Source organism: Panthera uncia, chromosome X, assembly GCF_023721935.1.
Source record: "Panthera uncia isolate 11264 chromosome X, Puncia_PCG_1.0, whole genome shotgun sequence".
Classification (NCBI taxonomy): Eukaryota; Metazoa; Chordata; class Mammalia; order Carnivora; family Felidae; genus Panthera; species Panthera uncia.
Window position 1 is genome coordinate 39,552,786 of NC_064817.1, and position 23,711 is coordinate 39,576,496.

The window sequence follows — 23,711 nt, forward strand, 5'->3', positions numbered from 1 at the left end:
TAATACATACCCCATTGTTGCTTGCCCTTTGAAAAAATCTATATTCTGTAAAATATGTATATTATAGAAAATATATTATATAGAATATAAAAAATTCTATATAAAATCTGTATTAAATACCCACCTGATTGTATAACTTATTTATGACTTTTGATGACAGGTTGCCTTATTTTTTAAACACCGGCCTATTGGCAGGCTCCAGGCCATGAACTGCAAGATCATGACCTGAGCTGAAGTTGGACACTTAACCGACTAGCCACCCAGGTGCCCCAAAAAGTTCTTTTTTTAAAAAAAAATTTTTTTCAAGTTTTATTTACTTTTGAAAGAGAGAGAGCATGAGTTGGGGAGAGGCAGAGAGAAGAGGGAGACAGAATCTGAAGCAGGCTCCAGGCTCTGAGCTGTCAGCACGGAGCCCGACGCGGGGCTCAAACTCACAGACCGTGAGATCATGACCTGAGCTGAAGTCAGATGCTCAACCGACTGAGCCACCCAGGCGCCCCCCAAAAGTTCTTAATAAGGTACAAATAGAGATGGACCAAAGGGGAAGAGTAATCGAATAAGCATAAAAACATGAAAATGTATATAATGGCCTTATGGGATGGATGTTTTACTGTTGCTGATGTCATATAAACGCTAAACATAGATGCCCAAATATATTTTGCTGCGAAAGAGCCATGGCCAAAGGTCTGGGGGGTAGCCTGTATAGTAAATAATTTAACCTTACTCAAAGAGAAGCCTGGCCTTTGCCTTCAGCTTCTGGAAAATAATCTCTTAGGCCCTTGGAACGTCATGCCTGATAGGAATGTCTTTGTTTACGTGGGGTCTTTCTGCCTTTCAGATCATAACTACGTGATTTAGGGTGAGGGCTCAGAGTCATATGAACAACATAATGAAGTGTGGGGGCTTTGGTTTGTGAAGCTCGGCCTCCTGAGGGTTGGAAACTGAAACCAGCCATGTGAGCAGTCATCTGATGCCTACACGATGGAGCCCCATTGAAGGCTGTGGTCGCCAAGGCTGGAGTGAGTTTCCCTGGTTGCCAGTGCTCCCTCCATGTCATTGTCACGTATCAATGCCGGGAGAGTAATGTCTTGATTTCATGGGGAGAGGACAACTAGAAGCTGTTCTTTCCAACTGGAAGTTTATTTTCCTGGACTCTGTTCTATTCACTTCTTCCCCTGACTGATTTCAATCTCTGTCCTCTAGCTGTAATAAATATAACCGTGAGTTATAACAGCTTTCAGTAACTTCTTAGAGCCCATCTAGTGAATTATTGAAACTGAGGGTGGTCTTGGAGACTTCTGAATTTGCAGTTGCTGTCATAAGTGAGGACAGTCTTGTGTGGGGACTGTTTCCTCTAACTTCTGCACAAGAAAAACATATAAACAGCAACTGACTTTGTATATACTGGTGATTAACAATAAAAATTTTAAGTTAAAGGGGTGTGTGGCTGGCTCAGTGAGTAGAGCATGAGACTCTTGAGCTCAGGGTCCTGAGTTCAAGCCCCACATTGGGCATAGAGTTTACTTTAAAAAAAAAAAAGAAAAAATTAAAAAAAAAAAAAAAGAATGGGGCGCCTGGGTGGCTCAGTCGGTTAAGCGTCCGACTTCAGCTCAGGTCATGATCTCATGGTCTGTGGGTTCGAGCCCCGCGTCGGGCTCTGTGCTGACAGCTCAGAGCCTGGAGCCCGTTTCAGATTCTGTGTCTCCCTCTCTCTCTGCCCCTCCCCTGTTCATGCTCTGTCTCTCTCTGTCTCAAAAATAAATAAACGTTAAAAAAATAAAAAAAAAAAAGAAAGTTATTTATTTATTTACTTTAATGTTTTTACTTTATTTTGAAAGAGAGAGAGAGAGAAAGGAGAGACAGGCAGAGTGCAAGAGGGGGAGAGGCAGACAGAGAAGGGGACACAAAATCCGAAGCAGGCTCCAGGCTCCAAGCTGTCAGCACAGAGTCCGATGCGGGGCTCAAACTCAGGGACCATGAGATCATGACCTGAGCCGGAGTCAGCTACTTAACCGACTGAGCCACCCAGGCGCCCCTATTTATTTTTTTTAATGTTTATTTATTTTTGAGAGAGAGACAGAGAGAGAGAGACAGAGAGGGACCATGAGCGGGGGAAGGACAGAGAGAGAGGGATTCAAAGAATCTGAAGCAGGCTCCAGGCTCCGAGCTGTCAGCACGGAGCCCGACGCGGGGCTCGAAGTTGAGCTGAAGTTGGATGCTTAACCGACTGAGCCACCCAGGTGCCCAAGAAAGAAATTTAAATCGAAAACCAACACCACACAATAAAGTGGAAACAAGACAACACCAAGTAAAAAAGCATCAAAAATATGAGATGCTTAGGGAAGTTTGTCAGAAGATACAAAAGATGTATACGCTGAAAGCTGCAAATGTAACAAATGTAACGACATTAAAGAATACTTAAAGCAACGGAGAGATAGACCTTATTTATGAGTCAGAAAACAATATTGTTAAGATTTCAATTATCCCCAAATTGATCTACAGATTCAAAGTCATTCCAATAAAAACCACAGCAGCTTTTTTGTTGTTGTGGAAATGGACAAACCTATTCTACAATTCATATGGAAATGTAAAGGACCCAGAATAGCCAAAGCAACTCTGAAAAAGGAACAACTTTATTTTGGTATCATTTACATTCCGTATTTAAATTGTACAGGTCAATGACTTTTTTTTAAACAAAAGTTTCTTCTTCAATGTACAACAAGCTCCAAGACAACAGTTCATTCTAGCTATAGGCGGCAACAGATGTTATGGCAGGGGATCCAGGTGTTTAAAAAGGAATGGAATTAAGGATCGCCTCAGTGACCTTTATTAAACTTATACCTAGTGGGGCAACCGTCACCACGATCACGTTCTAGAACATTTCTCTGACCCCAATAAAAATCCTTGTACTAATTTATAATTCATGACCATTCCAATTTTCATCCCCAGACAACCACTAATCTACAGATCTCTATAGATTTTTTCTGGACATTTCATGTAAATACAATATACAAATACAATACTTGATCTTTTGTGTCTTGCTTCTTTCACTTATACTATTTTTGAGGTTCATCCATGTTGTAGTATTTATTAGCATTTGTTCCTTTTTATTGCTGCCTACCACATTTGGTGTATCCATTTGCCAGTTGATGGACATTTGGACTGTCTGTACTTATTGCCTTATACAAATTACGCTATTATCAATAAGGGCAAGTTTGTGTGAGCACATGTTACATACATTTTGGGTGGATACTAGGAGTGACATCGCTGGGTCCTATGGTAAATTTATGATCGACTTTTAAGGAAACTGCCCCTTTTCCAAAGTGGCTATACCACTTTCGTGCATTTATACCAGAAATGTATGAAAGTTCCTAATCCTCTGTATCTTTGCCAACATTTGTTAGGATGGTCTTTTTTAATTATAGCCATTTTAGCACATGTAAAGTGGTTATTTCATTGTGGTTTTCATTAGAATTTCCCTAATGATGTTGGGCATCTCTTCATGTGCTTACTTGCATCATATCCTCTTTGATGAAATGTCTCTTCAAGTCTTTTGTCCATTTTTAAAGTGGGTTGTTTGTCTTTTTATTGAGCTGTAAGTGTTCTTTATATATTCTGGATAGAAGTTCTTTATCAGATACAGGCCTTACAAATGTTTTCTCCCAGTCTGTGTTTTGTCTTTTCGTTTCCTTAGCTGTGTCTTTTGAAGCACAAACCTTTTTGGTTTTTGGTTTGATGGAAGTCCAGTTTATGATTTTTTTCCTTATGGATCATGTTCTTGGTGTCCTATCTAAGAATTTCTTGCCTAAACCAAGGTCACAGAGTTTCTCCTGTTTTCTACTAAAACTTTTATAGTTGTAGCTTTTATACTTGTGTCTGTGATCTATTTTGAGCTCATTGTTAGAATGGCATGAAGCAAGATTTAAATTTATCTTTTTGCATGTGGGTATCCAATGATCCCTGCACCAAATGTTGAAAGGTTTTTCTTTCCCCATTGAATTGCCTTCACACTTTTGTGGGGAAAATACATGTTTATCATAGTATGAGGGCTTGTTGCCGGACTGTTTTCTGTTCTGTTAATCTATGTGTCTGAAATTGGTAGGTAAATGTCCTCCCACTTTGTCTGGCAGATTCCTTTTCACTATTCTTGGTCCTTTCTACTTCTCTCTATATTTTAAGGATTCGTTTATCAATTCTGGGGGAAGAAAGGCTGCTGGAAGTTTGATAAAATGGTACTGGATCTGTAGGTCATGTGATTTTTCTTCTTCAGCTTGTTAATATGGGAGATTACACTGATTTTTGAATGTTGAGGCAGCCTTGTGTTACAGAACAGACCTCACTTGGTCATGATATATAATTTTTTTATATGTTGCTAGATTCAGTTTGCTAGTATTTTGCTGAAGACTTTCACATCTATATTCATGAAGAATATTGGTCTGTAGTCTTTGTGATTGTTGTTATGTGATGGTATGGCTTAAGTATCAGGGTAATCCTGGCCTCACAGACTTGGGGAGTGTTCCTTCTTCCTCTTTTTGAAAGATTTTGTGGAGTGTCAGTGTTATTTCTCCTATAAATGTTTAATGCAATTAACCAGTGAAACCATCTGGCTTTAGGCATTTTTGTGTGGGAAGATTTAAAGTTACTAATGGCTTACTATTGTTGCTGAAATATAAATGGTGCAGCCATGCGAGGACCATGACGAGGTCTCAGATCTCAGTTAACTGTCTTGGAGAGATACTACGTTGAGATTGGAAGACAAGAAATAAAAATTAAAATCACATTGAGATATCACTATATACCAACCATAATGGTTATATATGGTTATATATATATATATATATATATATATATGTATATGTGGGGGGGGCTATACATATATATATGTGTGTATATATATATATACATATATATATATATATATATATATATGGGCTAAAATGAAAAAGATGGAAAACACCAAGTGTTGGCAAGAACGTGGAGCACAAGTAGAACTCGTATACTGTGCTGGTGGGAGTGTATATTGGTACAGCCACTTTTGAAAAGTAGTTTTAGAAACTAAAGCTGAGCATACGGATACCGTATGACTTGGCAGTTCAAATCCTAGATATATATACCTAATGGAAATTCGTAAATATGTTCATTGGTAGATAGGCACTAAAATATTTATAGCACCACTATTCCTAATGGCCCCAAGCTGCAGACAACCCAAATGTCCATCAACAGAGGAATAGATAAATATATTGTAGTATATTCACACAACGGAACATAACGTGACAATGAGAATGAATTATCTACAACTACATTTGACCAAATGGATGAATCTCACATTTATAATGTGAATTTAAGAAGACAGACACCAAAGAGTATATTACTAAAATAGGAAATATAATTGTTGGACTCAATTTATATAAAATACCAAACAGACAAAACCATCTGTGCTGTTACAAGTCAGGATAGTGTTTACCTTGGGGATGGGGGACAAGGCCTGGAATGCTTCTGGAGTGCTGGGGATGTTTTCCTTCTTCATCTGAGTATGTTCACTTTGTGAGAGATCACTGAACTGTTTGCTCATGCTATCCGCATTTTCTGTGTACATTATACTTTAATAAGAAGGTTTAAAAACAAAATAAAATTGCATGCGAGAAAGCAAGTCCCTTTTCTTATGAGTGTCATAAAAAACCATTTAAGGCAAAATGAGAAAGTGTCTGTACATCAGTGCCTAAAAAAAAGCAGTGCTCTTTCTAGAGAAGTCTCGCAGTTATTCAACTATAATCATATCCGAGACTAACCAAATACAGTGCAAGATGACTTTATCCTGTAGCAATCTACACAAAACTGCTCTTAACGTGCGTGTAGAAAGCGAATGTATCTTATCCAAATTGAAAGGAAAACCAAATCAAAGTTTTAGGTACTGAAACCCAATTTGTCAACCACTCCTTTCCAAACAGGAATCCCAAAGAAAGCAGAAGCCTCAGTGGGTGAGGGTCAGCGTCTAAGGGGATGAGAAGTCTGTGGTCTGCCAGCTTCCATAAATGACAGCTTTTGGGATACAGGTTAGAACGCATGCACGTCTTTTTTGGATGTGAATCGCCTGCTGCCACAGCATGGAATTAATGAGGGAAAAATTGCCACCTTCAGAGGTCTGTAAGGCTTAACAACTATATTTCTGTAACATCCACTACAGCCGTGCCTAAGTTGCCAATTTAAACCTAAAGCGAGACTTTCAGCTTAAAAATTCTATTTCATTTTTAAAAAATATTATATTTTGGGGGGGCCTGGGTGGCTCGGTCGGCTGAGCGTCTGACTTCGGCTCAGGTCACGATCTCAGGGTTCATGAGTTCGAGCCCCACATTGGGCTCTGTGCTGACAGCTCGGAGCCTGGAGCCTGCTTCGGATTCTGTGTCTCCCTCTCTCTCTGCCCCTCCCCTGCCCTCACAAATAAATATTTAAAAAATTTTTTTAAATATTACATTTTTTAAATTCTATCGTGAAGGGAAGAGACAGAACAGTTCCTCATGGCAATCTTTTTTTTGTGTCTTAAATGTCAACGATCACAAAAACTTGTGGCTTCTACTCACAGACCTGCGTTCCCAAATAGTTTTCTGCCTTGACCTTGGTGCTCTAAAAACTCTTCTCCCCGCCCTAGGAATCTGAAAAAGAAGTGGCCAATATCGAGTACTTTTACACCCCGGGGGACAAAGAACTCATCAGTGCCGAATTTATCAAGTCCTTCATCCAAAAAGTGAAACATAACAGGTTCCAAGTCATCTCCTGGGGTCTCTATTTGTACCGCTTGTAGGAGCTTGAGGGTCTGTGGATGAATCATGCACCCAAATAGGACTATTGCTCAAATGCTTTATCAAAGCGTCTCCCTGCGCGTCTAATTGCGCGTCAGCTTGCGGCGATGCAGGTACTTGTACTTCCCGTTGACTGAAGGGTACTTGGCTTTGCCTGCCTTCTGTTCACGGAAGCTGTAGTGTCACGGTCACTCCTCTTCCCGTCTACGAGACATCTGACGCGTACCGAGTTGTGAGGTCCAGCTGAAGGCGTTTGCCGTCAGTGCCTTTATAGCTTTTCTCCACTGTGCGTTTTCTGGTGTTTAATGAGGTTTGATCTGTCAGTGAAGGCCTTCTGACATTCTGTACAAGCGTAGGGTTTCTTTCCTGTATGAATGATCTGATGCATGCTCAACGTTGCTTTCTGGATGAAGGCTTTCCCACATTTACTGCATTCATAGTGCCTTTCTCCAGTGTGAGATTTCTGATGGATGGTGAGGCGGGACTTCCAGGTGAAGGTTTTCCCACAGTCACCGCACTTATAGGGTTTCTCTCGGGTATGGATTTTCTGGTGTGTTATCAGATTTGACCTGTCGGTGAAGGCCTTCCCACATTCAGCGCATACGTTGGGCTTCTCCCCTGTGTGAATTTTCTGATGCACACGGAGTTGTGACTTCTTAGTAAAGCACTTCCCACAGTCACTGCATTCATAAGGCTTCTCTCCAGTATGAATTCTGTGATGTGCAATGAAGTGTGATTTCTGGATGAAGGCCTTCCCACACTCAGGACAAATGTAGGGTTTCTCTCCTGTGTGGATTCTCTGATGCACACTTAGTGTTGATTTCTGGATAAAGGCTTTCCCACATTCATTGCATTCATAGTGTCTCTCTCCGATATGAGACTTCTGATGTATTTTGAGGCGTGACTTCCATATAAAGGCTTTTCCACAGCCATTGCATTTATAGGGTTTCTCTCCAGTGTGAGTTTTCTGGTGCTTAATGAGATTTGACTGGTCACTGAAAGCCTTTCCGCATTCAGCACACATGTAGGGCTTCTCTCCAGTATGAGTCTTCTGATGTGTAGTGAGGTTTGTTCTATGAGTGAAGACCTTTCCGCATTCTGTACATATATAGGGTTTTTCTCCTGTGTGAATTCTTTGATGCACGTGGAGTTGGGACTTCTTAGTGAATGATTTTCCACACTCACTGCATTCGTAAGGTTTCTCTCCGGTATGGATTCTCTGATGTGTATTGAAATGTGATTTCTGGATGAAAGCCTTCCCACATTCAGTGCATACATAAGGTTTCTCTCCTGTGTGGATTCTCTGATGCATTCTGAGCGCGGACTTTCTTGTAAAGGCTTTCCCACATTCACTGCACGCATAGTGTTTCTCCCCAGTATGAGTCTTCTGATGTATATTAAGGTCTGAATTCTGAGAGAAGCCTCTTCCACATTCACTACATTCATAGGGTTTTTCTCCTGTGTGAATTCTCATATGTCTAAAGAGATACGATCTGTGGAAAAAGGCTTTTCCACACTCACTGCACTTATACGGTTTCTGCCCAGTATGAATTTTCTGATGTGTAATGAGGTTTGACTTGAGAGTAAAGGCCTTCCCACACTGAGTACATATATAGGGTTTATCCCCTGTATAAACACTTTGAGGTCCATCAATCTGTGGCTTCTGAGTGAGGGCGTTCTCACTTTTATTGCATTCGTGGGATTTTCCCTCAGCATGCATTCTCTGATGCTCAAAGAGATGTGACTTCTGGGGGAAGCCCTTTACACACTCAGTACAAACATAAAGTTGCTCCCCGGTCTGAATTTGCTGCTGGGGGATGAGAACTTGTTTGTTGCCAAGATGCTTTTCACATTGATTAATTTTCCAGGCATTTGCCCCTGTGGCAGCATTCTCGGGGGAGGAAGAGCTGTGGGCAAAATTGTTATCGTTTTCAAAAATCTTATCAAGGTTCTTTGTTGAATTGCTTTTATTATGGTTATGTAAGTTTAAAGTGTGCTTCAAACTCTTTCCAAATGTGTCATAGTTATGGAGTCTTTTAATTGAAGGAACAAGCTTGGAACTCACGTGAATTATTTTTTCAATATTTTTACATTCACAGCTCAGCACTTTCACAGGACTTAAAGGGTTATTTTGGCTTCCTGGATACCTCTCTAGCTCGCTATTATTTTGCCACAATTCTTCTAAAATGGAACACAAAGGAGCTTTTCTTATAGATTGACCAAATTTCTCACAGGGGAGTGGAACTTTTCCAGAAATTCTCTGTTGTTGTACTTTCCCAATATCCTCACCTAAAACGAAAAAGAAGAACGTAAAAATGACTCAAAGGGCAATCAGCCGAGGGTACATGTAGTTCAGACGAGATGGGGCGCGTTTGGGGTGGTCTGGCCGTGGACGGGGTACAAAGTGGACACAGAAATGGAAGGGTCCATATGACAATAATGAAAATAGTAATAATGTAGTAATACAAAATTCTTCTAAAGCACTTACTATATACAAAATAATTTTATAGCATTTATGATGCACCAGGCACTGTTCCTAGTGCTTTATGCATAAATAGCTCATTCAGTCCTCACTAACCCCTAAGAGGCAGCTGTCATGACCAGTCAGATGAGAAAACAGAAGTACAGAGAAGTTGTGTAACTTGCTGAAGACCAAATCGCTAATTAAGTGAGGGAGATGGGCTGTGACCCTGGGAATTCATATCTGTTATGTAGGAGGTCTTGATAATGAGACTAACCAGAAGAAGAAACCTAAGTCTGTTAAGGGGAATCCTAGCATGGAAGAAATATTTCAGATTATATGTCTTTATTACTTATCAGCTCTAAACCTTTCTCTTTTTTTTTTTTTTTTTTAATTTATTTAGTTTGAGAGAGAGCTGGAGTGTACACGTGAACGGAGTGGGGGGTGGCACAGAGAGGGAGGGAGAGAATCCCAAGTAGGTTCTGCGAGCCTGACGCTGGGGCTCGATCTCATGAACCGTGAGATCGTGACCTGAGCCGAAATCAAGAGTCGAACGCTTAACTGACTGAGCCACCCAGGCGCCCTTGCTCTGAACCTTTATAACCTCTCTGCTTTGTCTTGCTTTTCCTCTGAACCATAGGAGCACCAACATTAAATTTCTGTGCCTCAGAGATCCATTCCTCTGCAGCTATACCCAACAGTGTTGCAACATCAACCATCCAAATAGTAAATAGGTATCTGTGCTCCAACTCTATAGCCAGCTGCATGTTTTCCTTGGTCCCAGGGATATACGCTTTCAACAAGAGCCAGATAGGAGAGGAAAAGCCACCTGAGGCAGAAAGTACAAGCCGTCCGCCCACAACTAATTGCACTTGCATTTACCAGCCTCGCTTTGTCCTCACCAGCGAAAAGTATGAGCAGAAGAGGTATGTGCAGCTTCCAAGCCGGGCCTGAAGTCAGTGGGAAAAACTCCTCTCTTCCCCTTTCTCCTTCCCACTGGACTCAGCAGTGACCCAACATTAACCACGTAGCTGACCATGGTGCCCTGGGGGATGGCAGGGCAATGACTTGGAACATGGCCCCTGAATGACCCGTCAGGGGTAGAGTTGACCTGTTGACTGCATCCGTTCACCTCCGAATTCTTACACAAGAGAATTTATACTGAGTTTGTTGTTTGGTTTCTCTGCCTATTCAAAATTCTATCTGCTGTGAGTGTAGAAAGCCGACAGGGTACCACTCATATTGATACCTAATTTGGCCCAGTTTTCTGCTCCAACAGAAAGGCTGAGCTTGTTAACATTTCTTCCCTTTCCAAGTATGATGTATGGTCCTTTGAATTCCCCTGAGCAGACACTTGCAAAATCCTGCCGAAAGAGAGCAAGATATCCTCCGCTGCCTATCTCCCCAAATTCAATAACTGGAAGTTTGCCAAACATTTTCCAGGCTCTGCCTCAGTGAACTGAAGAATAAACGTGCCAGGTACCAACCTATTGCCTCTCGGCTCTGAATCCACTCCCCTTTGCCTGCTCTACAAAAATGGATGTGAGTCTCTTTAGATATGTTTCCTTTGCCAACTGGCATGATGTTGGCCCTTTTCAGCACCGGGTGATGGAGAAACACTGCAGGAGGAAGGGGTTTTGCTTCCTGGTTCCGGTGGGCCCACTCAGCAGCCCCCCTGCCGTCCCAGCAAGGGCAGCTCGTCCGCCACCGGGCTTCCTGCAGCCACCTGTGGCTTCGCCACCACCACGCTGCTGATGCACTTCTAGCTCCCCGGGCGCCCAGGTCTTGCAGTGTGGGTGGCTTCTCTAGACCTCAGCTCCTGCGGTGGGGACGACTTTTCGAGCACCTATCTCCTGTGGCTCATACGGCTTCCCAAGCACCCAGCTCCCGTCAACTCTGGGAGCTTCTCTAGCTCCGGGCTTGTGCAGTGCGACATGGCCAGCAGCACTCCGCAGTTTACCCTAGCACCCCTCTCAGACGATTCGTAGGGGGCTGCCTCCGCTGAGAAGCTTCCGCATGATCAGCTTTCTCTGGAACCCCAGAGAGCAGATTTCCAGCGAGTTCCACTCTTCTTCCGTGCTGTGAGCCAATGGCTGCGCCTCCCATCAAGCTCTGGATTCATCCCCGGGAAGCAAGGGAGGCCCTTCCTTGGGTGTTCAATCACAGCCCTAGAGGTACCAGCTGTTCTTTTTATCTGCTATTCCTTTATTCTTTAGATTTCTCTTTACTTTTACTAGCTAATCTCTCGTCACTTCAATCTCACCGTAGCCAATCATTCTTTATGTTATACTTTTGCTGTTCAAATTAGTAGGTCGTTTCTGTCTCCTGCTCAGCCCCTGAGTTACACAAGAAGAAACAGGCTCTTAGTTCTGGGAACTTTCTAAAAACAGAGAGGTAAAAGCCTCAGTTACCACATAGTCTAAAGTCTGTGCTTTCTTTCTGAGCTCCTGTGGAAAGAAAGGTGAGAAAGAGGAAAGAGCCACATATGCTAGAGTCACTGAGCCATGTCATGGAACACCGAAATCTGATCACCAGGTGAAAATGTATCACTGAATAGACAGAGCACAGAATAAAGAGTCTGATTCATAGAACACTAATACATATGGTGGACATAAGTAAAAATTCTTAAATGCACATCAAAAAAAAAAAAACCAACAATCAGCAAAATGAAAAAGCAACCTCTGTAATGTGAAAACGTTTTTGCAAGTCATATATCTGATAAGGAGTTAATATAAAGAACTCATACAACTCAATAGCAAAAAATAAATAAACCGATTAAAAATGGGTAGAACTGAACAGACAGTTTTCCAAAGAAGACATCAAAATGGGGCTCCTGGGTGACTCAGTCGGTTAAGCGTCAGACTCTTCATTTGGCTCAGGTCATGATCTCACGGTTTGTGAGACTGAGCCCCACGTCAGGCTCCATGCTGTCAGCAAGGAGGCTGCTTGGGATTCCCTCTCTCCCCGTCTCTCTCTCTGCCCCTCCCCCACTCTCACTCTCTCTGGCGCTCTCTCTCTCTCTCAAAATAAATAAATAAACATTTTAAAACAAAAACACAAAGAACACATCCAAATGGCCAACAGGTACATGAAAAGGTGCTCAACATCACTAATCACCAGGGAAATGCCAGTCAAAACCACAATGAGATACCACCTCACACCTGCTACAGTGGCTACATCAAGATGACAGAGAAGAGGTGTTGGTGAGGGTGTGAAGAAAAGGGAGTCCTTGTGCATTGTTGGTAGCGATGCAAATTGGTACAGCCACTATGGAAAACAGTATAGAGCTTCCTTGAAAAATTAAAAGCGAGGGGCGCCTGGGTGGCGCAGTCGGTTAAGCGTCCGACTTCAGCTCAGGTCACGATCTCGCGGTCCGTGGGTTCGAGCCCCGCGTCAGGCTCTGGGCTGATGGCTTGGAGCCTGGAGCCTGTTTCCGATTCTGTGTCTCTCTCTCTCTCTGCCCCTCCCCCGTTCATGCTCTGTCTCTCTCTGTCCCAAAAATAAATAAAAAACGTTGAAAAAAAAAATTAAAAGCGGAACTACCACATGATTTAGCGATCCCACTTCTGGGTATATATCCATAAGAACAGGAATGAGGATCTCGTAGAGATATCTGCACTCTCGTATGCATTGCAGCATTATTCACAATAACGAGATATGGACACAATCTGTCAGTCAATGTTGAATGGATAAAGAAGATATATATATATATACCCCCAAGGAAATATAATTCAGCCACGAGAAAAATATTGTGCCATTTGTTATAACGTGGCTGAATCTTAAGGGTATTATGCTAAATGAAATAAGTTGGACAAAGACAAATACTGTACGGTATTATCACTTGTATGTGGAATCTCAAAAAAGTCAAACTCGGAGTAGAGTGGTGCTTACCTGGGGTTGGGGGTGAAGGAAATGGAAGTATTGGTCAAAGGGTACAAACTGCCAGTTCTAGGTTCTATGATGAACGAGTTCTGAGGATCTAAGATACGGCCTGGTAATTCGGGCTCACGATACTGTATCAAACACTCGAAAGGTGTTAAGAGAGTAAGTCTTAAATGTTCTCATCACAAAAAAGAATTGGTAACTATGTGACAGGATGGAGATATTAGCGAAGGCTATGGTGTTAATTATTTTGCAATACATAAAGGTATTAAATCAACATATTGTATACCTTAAGCTTATATAATGTTATGTGTCACTTATATCTCAATAAAGCTGGGGGGAAATAGCATAAAATGTGGTATGCTTAGGGGGTGCCTGGGTGGCTCCATTGGTTAAGTGTCTGACTTCGGCTCAGGTCATGATCTCAATGGTTCGTGAGTTTGAGCCCTGTGTTGGGCTCTGTGCGGACACCTCAGAGCCTGGAGCCTGCTTCGGATTCTGTCTCCCTCCCTCTCTACGCCTCCCCCCACTTGCACTCTGTCTGTCTGTCTCTCTCTCAAAAATAAATAAACAGTAAAAATGTGGTATACTTAGGGATAAATTTGACAAAAGATGCACAAAACCTCTATACTGAAAGGTAGAAGATATCACTGAGAGGAAGTAAAGAACGCCTAAATAAATGGAAATGTATAACTTATTCATGGCTTCGAAGACTCAATAATGTTAAGATGTCAGTTCTCTCCAAACTGAGCCAAACTGAGCCACAGAGTCAACATAATCCCAGTCAAAATTCACTTTTGTAGAAATTGAAACACTGATTCTAAAATTCAAATGGATATACACAGTACTCAGATAGCCAAAACAATTGAAAGAGAAGAACAAGGTTGGAGGGCTAACACTGCATGATTTCACATTTATTATATACTAATCAAAACAGTGTGGAATAGTATAAAGATAAATGAATAGATCACAGGAATGGAGTAAAGACTCCAGAAAGAGATCCACACACATATGGCAACTGATTTTCAATAAACGTGCAAAGGCAAATCAGTTGACAAAGGATCATGTTTCTTTCTAATGTTTATTTATTTTTGAGAGAGAGAGAGCACAAGTGGGAGGGGGCAGAGAGAAGGGGACAGAGGATCTGAAGCAGGCTCTATGCTGACAGCAAGGAGCCTGACATAAGCCTTGAACTCATGAACTGAGAGACCATGACTTGAGCCAAAGTTGGACATTCAACTGACTAAGCCAACCAGGTGCCCCAAGAAAGGATCGTTTATTTTAATCTTTTTTTAAAATGTTTACTTTTTGAGAGAGAGAGAGAGAGAGAGAGAGAATATGAAGCAGGCTCTGTACTGAGAGCAGAGAGCCTGATGCAAGGCTCAGACACACAAACTGTGAGATCATGACTTGAGCCAAAGTGGGACGCTTAACCAACTGAGCCACCCAGGAGCCCCAGCATCATTTTTTAAAAAATAAATGATGCTGGAATAATTGGATGGCCATGTGTAAAAAAGTGAACTTCGATCCATACTTGAATCACATAAAAAATTAACAGAAAAGAGATCACAGAACTAAATATAAAATCTAAATTTTCCGTGACCTTGGATTAGGTAAAGAGTTCATAGATACAACCCCCAAAGCACACTCTGTAAAAGAAGAAAATAGATAAATTAGACTTTGTCAAAATTTACAATGTCTCATGAGAGGTGCCCGGGCGGCTCAGTCGGTTAAGCCTCCGACTTCAGCTCAGGTCATGATCTAACAGTTCGTGAGTTCGAGCCTGGCGTTGTGCTCTGTGCTGACAGCTCGGAGCCTGGAGCCTTCAGCTTGCTTCAGATTCTGTGTCTCTCTCTTCTCTCTGTCCCTTCCCCACTTCATGCTCTCTCTCTCTCTTTCTCTCTCTCTCTCAAAAATAAATAAACATTAAAAAAATTTTAATGAAAACTTAAAAAAAAATAAATAAAATGTCTCATGAAAGACACTGATAAAATAAAAAGAAAAATTTGCAAAACACATATCCTATAACTTGTGTTCAGAATATACAAAGAACTTTCAAAACTCAATAAGAACACAAAGTTCCCTATAGAAAACTGGACAAAATATTTGTACAAATACTCCATCAGGGAAGATATATGGATGTTAACTATTAGACATTACGAACGTGCTAATTAAAACCATAGTAAGATACTACCACCCACCTACTAAAATGGCTAAAAACATTTTAAATGGACAATTCCAAATGCTGGTAAAGATGTAGATCAACTGGAATTCTCATACATAGCTGGCTAGGATGTAAAATTTTACAGCTGCTTTAAAACTCAGTTTGGCAGTTTCTAATAAAATCAAACATACACTTACTGTACAACCCAGCAATCCCACTCCTAGGTATTTACCCCAGAGAACTGAAATCTTCTCATCACACAAAATCAGTAAATAGACTTCATAGCACTTTTATTTATAATCACCCAAACTGGAAACCATCCAAAGTAGTGGATACACAAACCGTGGTACATTTATACAGTGGAATACCACTCAGCAATAAAAAAATACCAAACAATGGAAGCATACAAGAGGATGAATGAGTTTTTAATGCATTATACTAAGTGAAAGAAGCCAGGCTCAAAAAGCTTCGTGCTATATGATTCCATATATATGACATTCTGGAAAAGGCAAACCTTATAAGGACGGAAAAAAGATGAGTATTTTTCAGGGCCAGAAGTAGTGGGAAGGAGTGACAACAAAGGGGTGTGGTGTAATTTTTTGCTCTATATTCTTGACAGTGGTGGTGGTGGTTATAGGACTGTACGCATTTATCAAAACACATAGAATTATTTACATTGATAAATTATTAACATCAATTACTGATAGCAATATCAATAAACCATAAAACTGTTTAAAACGGAGATGAGTAGAGGTTATAGAAAATACACAGATACAAGTTTGAATTGGAAATATGTGGCCATATTGTTTATCTCTTTGAAAGAAGAGTTTAATTATGACATACTAAGTAATGGGGAGTAATTGTTGGGTTTATTCCATAAAGCTGACAACATAAATGGAATGTTTTAGGTAATGACATCTGTCATTAGCACTTAAAGTGAACTAATAAAAAGAATGGAATCAGCAAATTCAATCAGGAATCGAATCATTGTAATCCAAGCATAAGAAAATAAGAAGCTGGTTTTAGGTGGTATTACTGGGAATTGAGAAGATGAGCTGAGATCCAAAAATGATATTTGCAAAAATGGAAAGGCACTAGGAACTGCAGGTAATTAATTAAAAAAAAAGACTAAAAGATTTAAGAAGCACTGACAGACTGTGACAGAATTTGAAGGTGAGAAGGTAATGCGTGAGATGATGATTCAAATTTCTTATGTACTGAGGATCAAGAGAAACATCTCAAGGAAACTTTCTAGGAAGCTAAATCTAGTACTAAAGTACCAGTGAAGGGGAACCTGGGTGGGACAGTTGGTTGAGTCTCAGACTCTTGATTTTGGCTCAAGTCATGATCCCAGGGTCGTGGGATCGAGTCCTGTGTCGGGCTCCCTGCTGAGCATGGAGCCTACTTGGGATTCTCTCTTTCTCTCTGCCCCTCTCCCTTGCTCGTATGCCTGCCTCTCTAAAATAAAATTTAAAAATTAAAAAATAAATTAAAAAAATAATGTACCAGGGGCACCTGGGTGGCTCAGTCCATTCAGCATCGGACTCTAGGTTTTGGCTCAGGTCATTATCTTGCGGTTCATGGGTTTTAGCCCTGCATCATCAGTACAGAGCCTGCCTTGGATTCTCTTTCTATCCCTCTTTCTCTGCCCCTCCCCTGCTCTCTATCTTTCTCCTCCCCCCTCAAAATAAATAACCATAAAAATAAGTAAATAGGGGTATCCATATGGCTCAGTTAAGCATTGGACTTAGGCTCAGGTCATGATCTCACAGTTTGTGAGTTCGAGCCCCGCATTGGGCTCTGTGCTGACAGCTCAGAGCCTAGAGCCTGCTTCTGATTCTGTTTCTCCCTCTCTCTCTGCCTCTCCCCTGCTCACACTCTGTCTCTCTCTCTGTCTCTCAAAAATAAACATGAAAAAAATTTTAAATAATAAGTAAGTAAATAAATAAAGTGCCAGAGAAAACCGGACTGGGGATGTCAAAAGCAGAGTCATCAGAATTCAGTATGGATGAATCCTTGCATGTATATGAAGGAAAGACTGGTGAACAGTAGGCAGGGTCCCTAGGGCAACCTCACGTATGGGGATAAGGAAGAGGAGAAGACTGGGAAAAAGGGCAGGTAATAAATTGGATGTAAACCAGTAAGAAACCGAGGAAACCATAAGAGACTCTTAAATACAGAGAACAAACTGAGGGTTTGCTGGAGGGGAGGTGGGTGAAGGGTGGATAGGCTAGATGGGTGATGGGTACTAAGAAGGGTACTTGTTATGATGAGCACTGGGTGTTGTATGGAAGTGATGAATCACTGAATTCTCCTCATGAAACCAATGCTACACTATATGTTAACTAACTTGGATTAAAATAAATTAAAAAAAAAAGAAAAAAGAGGAAAAAAGAAGGTAACAATAAAAATTTGAACATATAGAATTGAAGAGAAAAAAAAAAGAAACAGACAGGAAACTCAAGCAAAACACGGGGAACATCAACAAGGTCACTCATAGAAGGGGAAACTCAAACAGACCACAACAGATCAGTCATGAAAGGCTGAAACTAGATATTGGAGAGATGTGCAATAAAAAAATGAGATGCCACTTTATACCCATTGTTGGCCAAAAGATGAGAAAGCTTGGTTCTACTAATCGTTGGCAGAAACTGTTGCTAGTATAGACTCGTTCAGTCAACCTGAGAACAATATGGTGGCACTCAGTCAAATTCAGGATGGAAATATACAATGATCAGGCAAATCCCTTCTTCTGTAAACATCCCCTGAGACATTCTCACCCTCCATAAGGGAACACTGCTGTAGAAAGTTCTCGCAGAGCTGTTTGTATTAGCTGGGAGCTTCATTTAGCAACAACCCTAGGTTCCGCCACAGGGTGAATGGTTAAGATGTGCTGCTGGCACAGGGGGGATGCTTTGCAGCAGTCTGAAGGAGGGCAGCCAGCGGAATACACTGCAGTATGGACAGACCTCACGGATGAGTGAGAAAGAGGAACAGAATTAAGACACGTGGTGCAACACAATTTACATACACTAAGAACACCTACTCACACACCAACCCTCTAGGCTTTAAAAGACCACCGCACAAATTCAAAGACCAGACGCAGTAGGTCAGTTGCCCCTGGGAGGACATGTAGGGAAGGAGCATGTGGAATTGGCATAAAAGGGAAGACATTTTAGAATACCTGAACGTACAAGGAAAGAGTCTAAGATAAAGGGGGTGGGAGTGGAGTAGAAAGAATAAAAAGGCCTTAGATAAGATAAGGCGGCACGTATGTGATCCAGGGTGCAGAGACTAGAGACAGCTCTCCTGTCAAAAAGCCAAACAACCAAGACAATGGTTTCTTGCGAGGGTTGTACTTAGAGACGTTGTTTAGGTATCAAAGACGCTTCTGTCAACCATCTCCAATAAACGACCAACGTTTAGAACTTTCAAGGCCGGTTATCGTCACAGCCTCTTCTAGAAAGAGTCGATTTGTTTTTGTGTCCCCCGTCTGCTCTGATCACACTCACCTGAACAGCTCTGATGTGGGGTTTCTCCCTCCAATGTCCATGGCCCCTCTCCTTGCTCCAATTTGAAGATGACCTCTGGTTTGGGAACCTGGTACCCTGTTGACAGGACATGATACAGGATTGGGTCCAGCTAATTGGGTTTCAGGGGACTTTCAGTGACATTTCCATTTGCCCTTCAGAACACGCATTGCACCGGGAACAGGGTAATAATAATAGTCATGGAAAGGGAATGAAGAATCTTGGACCAATCAAGGATGACACCATCACACACTTAAGATGTTCCAGAACACTCAGCAGCTGAGAATGGAAATAGCACACTGACGCCCCTGGCAGACACACAGGGCAGCTGTGCTTACCCACTGAGCGCAGGTGGCTGTAGTTCTCCAGTGTCACATCCCGGTACAGGCGTCTCTGAGCAGGGTCCAAATGCTGCCACTCTTCCCTGCTGAAGTTCACGGTCACATCCTCGAATGACACGGAGACCTGTAACAACACAATCCTGTTCAAGGCAATATGGTCAGCACTGGGGGGGTTGGATAGAAGGCAAATAGGAAGTTGTTTTCAATGACGTATCTGTATATGACATAATGACATAATGTATCACACAGGGTTTGCACTCAGTGTCTGGTTTTGTATTTTATGAGAGGAAAAAAAAAAACTTGTTGAAGTATCTTAGCATTCATTACGTATGTAGTACATTTATTCATTGATTTATGCAGTCATTCTTTTTCAAAAATGAGGATTAAATTAGGCTTTGTTTAAATCCACTAGTTAATGTGGGCACTATATACATTTACTGCTTGATTATGTGCCAGCCATGGCAACATAGAATTGAATGAACTAGAATTGACTAAAAAGAAACGTAGGGGAAAAGGCAAAACAATAAAGCCTTTAAAATTAATGCAGAAAATTCCTTCCCAGGTTTTGGCACCAAAAAAAAAAAAAAATGCAGAAAAAAGACATGATCTCAGATTAGGAAAATAATTCTCAAAACAAGATGCAAAAAACATTAACCATAAAGAAAGATTGATGTCTGGCTACAACACGTTTTAAAACTTCTATTTATTTAAAAGACAGCATTATAAGAGAACAAAAGGAAAGCCACAGAAAAGGAGAAGATATCTGCAACACATAGTACTGTCAAAGGGTTCATATCTAGAAGATGTAAAGAACTCTTACAAACCAATAAGAAGAAAAGAGAGCACCAAGTAGAAAAGTGGGCAAAGCATTTGAACAGGCATTTTACAAAAGGGGAAATCCAAGGTTTCAATAAACATGAAAAGGGCTTAACCTTGGTAACCAGGGAATGTAAATTTAAACCACAGTGAGACACCACTATATGACTTCTAGAATGTCCTCAATAAAAAAGACTGATAGTATGGAGTGTTGAGGAGAATATGGTGCAATGAGAACTCTCATATTGTTGATGGTGTAAATTGGCACAACCACGTTAGAAGGCATTTTTTCTTTATTGGGTAATGTTGAAACATGCATACACTAGGACACAGTGATTCCATTCATGGAAATATGCCCAATCTGAATATGCATACATGTGCAATTAGAGGCATGGTCAAGAATATTTATGGCAGCATTATTCAAATGTGTGTAATATTTCATGATAAAAAGTTAAAAATTAGTAATTAAAAAAATCAGTGTTCAACATAATAGTAACAATATCTACTCTGTGAAAAATATTAAGAATAGTTTCTTAGTTGCTTTCATTTGCATAATCTCTAAGCATATACCCCACCCACTCACAAACTAACCAAGACCGGTTTTCTGCTAGAGAGATCTGGGGAGTTGAAGGAGGGAACCATGTGAATGTATTACCTATTCAAAAATTAAGTTAGGGGTGCTTGGGTGGCTTAGTCGGTTAAGGGTCCAACTTTGGCTCAGGTCATGAACTTGCAGTCCGTGCGTTTGAGCCCTGCATCGGACTCTGTGCTGACAGCTCAGAGCCTAGAGCCTGCTTCTAATTCTGTGTTTCCCTCTCTGTCTGCCTCTCCCTGCTCGTGCTCGCTCACTCTCTCTCACTGTCTCTCAAAAATAAACAAACATTTAAAAACTTAAAAAAAATAAGTTAAAAATTACCAATGGGACCAAAATGGAATAGACATAATTCTTCCTAGGTCTCCTGCTAAGTATAGCTAAAACCCCTGGATATTATATATAAAACAAAGATAAGAATACTCTGGCCGTTGGAGAGAGGGAGGCAAACCTGTCGTGATCCTCAGGTGCTAGAGAAACTGGCAACTTAGAATGCCAACTGGCACAGGCAGGAACAGCCAGAGAAATCTGCTTTCATTAGTTCAAGGACCAGGAAAAAGGCAACGTAGCAAGAGAGAAAAACCTAGATCATATTGCCCTGTTCCAGCCAGGCATCACAGAAATAACTGTGCCCCCTACTTCCATTCTTATCAGTAAAGGCTGAATGGGGAGGCTAGATTTTCATTCCAGCCTGTGGGTAATGAGACCCTTCCCCCACAGCGTCAATTTAGGCTAGGTGGCGATCTTGGACTCCACCCCTGACTCAAAAAACGAGGTGTCAGTCTTGTCTTCCCACCAGGATGGTGTCAGAGGTGGTCTGGTGGAAAGCCTGAAATTCTACCCACCCCCTCCCAGTAGCAACAAGGTGCTTGGCCCCTTCTGGGGTGTCAAAGGAGGCCAAGTGGGGAACTTGAACTTCCACTTCCACGTGGCAGTAAGGAGGATTTTTCTGAATCCTCTTCCGAATTCTCTTCAGAAAAAGATTCTCCTTTTCTAGCAGAACAGTGTCAGAGGAGGCCTATTAAACACAAGATTTAAATAATATCAAAGTCTCATAGTTCCCCAAAATATCCAGGACATAATTGAAAATCAGGCATCATGTGAAGAAGCAGAAAAATCTCAACTGGAACGAGAAAAGATAATCAACAGACACCAACACTGAGATGAGACAGAAGTTAGAATTATCTGACAAGAATTTTAAAGCAGCTATCATAAAAATGTTTCAATACACTTAAATTTGAAAATAGAAAGTCTCAGCAGAGAAAGAAAAGATATAAAGACAAACTGAATGGAAATTTCAGAACTGAAAAATACAATGACTAAAAATTTAAAACTCAACTGTGGGCTCAGCAGCAGAATAGACAGTACAGAGGAAAGACTCAGAGAACTTGACCATGGAACAATGGAAATGATCCAATATGAACAGAAAGAGAATTGGCTGGAAAAAAATGAGCAGAGCCTCAGGGACCTGTGAGACTATAATCGGAGATCTGGCATTGGTGTCATCAGAGTCCCAGGAGGAGGGGAGAAAGAGTGTGGGGCTGAAAGAGTATTTGAAGAAATTGACCGGAATTTTCTCAAATTTGGCAAAAGTATCAACTTAGAGATTCGAGAAGCTGAGCGAACCCCAAAAGGGTAAGCCAAAGAAATCTACACCAAGACACATTATAATCAAACTCCGGAAAGCTAAAGACAAAGAAAAAAATCTTGCAATCAGCAAGAGAGAAACCACAACTTACCTATTGGGGAAAAACAATTAAAGTGACAGTGGATTTCTCATCAGAAACCATGGGGGAGAGAAGGAAGTGGCCCAACAGTTTTCAAGGGCTGGAAGAAGAGAACTGTCAACTCTGAATTCCATATCTGGCTCTGGCAAAACTATCCTTAAGAAATGAAGTGGCACTGGCCAATACATACATGAAAAGGTGCTTGGCATCATTAATTATGCGGGAAATATGAATCCAAACTACCATGAGATACTACCTCACACCCACGAGAATGGCTAGCATCAGAAAGTCAGATAGCAACAAGTGCTGGTGAGGATGTGGAGAAATTGGAGCCTTTATATATTGCTGGGGGAGTGTAAAATGGTACAGCTGCTTTGGGGAAACAGTCTGACAGTTCCCCAAATGGTCAAACATAGTTGCCACTTGACCCAGCAATCCCATTCCTCGGTATATGTATCCTCAAGATAAATGAAAATATATGTCCACATAAAAATGTGTACACATATGTTTATAGTGGCATTACCCATCATAGCGAAAAGGTGGAAACAACCAACATGTACATCAGATGACAAACGGATAAACAAAATGTTGACCCATCAACATTTCCAATAAAATGGAATATTATTCGGCCATAAAAAGGGACGATGTACTGATACATGCTACAACATGTACACGCACAACATGCTACATTCTTCCCCGTCTGCCTATGTACAAATCTACCCACCTATCATATGGAATGGTGGCTTCCTACTTTATTCATCAGGTTATAATCGATGATTATCATTATTTATTTTCCTATTCGAATTGTCCCAAATTTGGCCAGAGGAGCTCCTTGAAACATTACGTTGAGTGAAAGAAGCCAGACACAAAGACCACAGATGATATGATCCCATTCATGTGAACTGTCCAGAATAGTGAAGTCTAGAGGACAGAAAGTGTATTTGTGGTTGCTTAAGGTTAAGGGAGGCAGGGAACACGGGTGGGGTGGGGAGGAGTGATGGCTAAAGGAAATGGGGCCTCTTTTTGAGGTGATGGAAATGTTGTCAAATTGATTGTGGTGGTGGTTGCTCCTACCCATAAATATAAACAACAGTAAGTTGTACACTTTAAATGGGTAAATTGTATGGTATGGAAGTCATTATTTCAGTAAAACTGTTACTAAGAAGAAATGAAAAGAAAATCAAGATATTCTCAGATGAAGGAAAACTAAGAAAATTTGTTGCCAGCAGACCTACCCCGAAGGAATGGCTAAAGGAAGTTCTCAAAACAGAAAGGAGATAATAAGAGAAGGAATTGGAACATCAGGAAAGAAGAAAAAATGGAAAAAGCAAAAATATGAGTAAAGACAGTAGACATTGCTTCTCCTCTCGAGATTTCTTTCTTTTTTTAATTTTTATTTAT

At 41.1% G+C, this 23,711-nt stretch overlaps 1 protein-coding gene across 2 annotated transcripts in view; it reads right to left on the bottom strand.

Annotated features, from left to right (window-relative positions):
- Nucleotides 1-4,900: 4,900 nt before the first annotated feature.
- ZNF41 (zinc finger protein 41) overlaps nucleotides 4,901-23,711 on the bottom strand; it is a 47,399-nt gene continuing 28,588 nt past the window's right edge. For both annotated transcript variants that reach the window (XM_049643758.1, XM_049643759.1), the window contains 3 exons: nucleotides 19,173-19,299; nucleotides 18,817-18,912; nucleotides 4,901-9,086 (listed from right to left, as the gene is read on the bottom strand). In XM_049643758.1, the coding sequence (XP_049499715.1) occupies nucleotides 7,066-9,086; nucleotides 18,817-18,912; nucleotides 19,173-19,299 (2,244 nt within the window). In that variant the 3' untranslated portion in view covers nucleotides 4,901-7,065. The remainder of the gene's footprint in view (nucleotides 9,087-18,816; nucleotides 18,913-19,172; nucleotides 19,300-23,711) is intronic.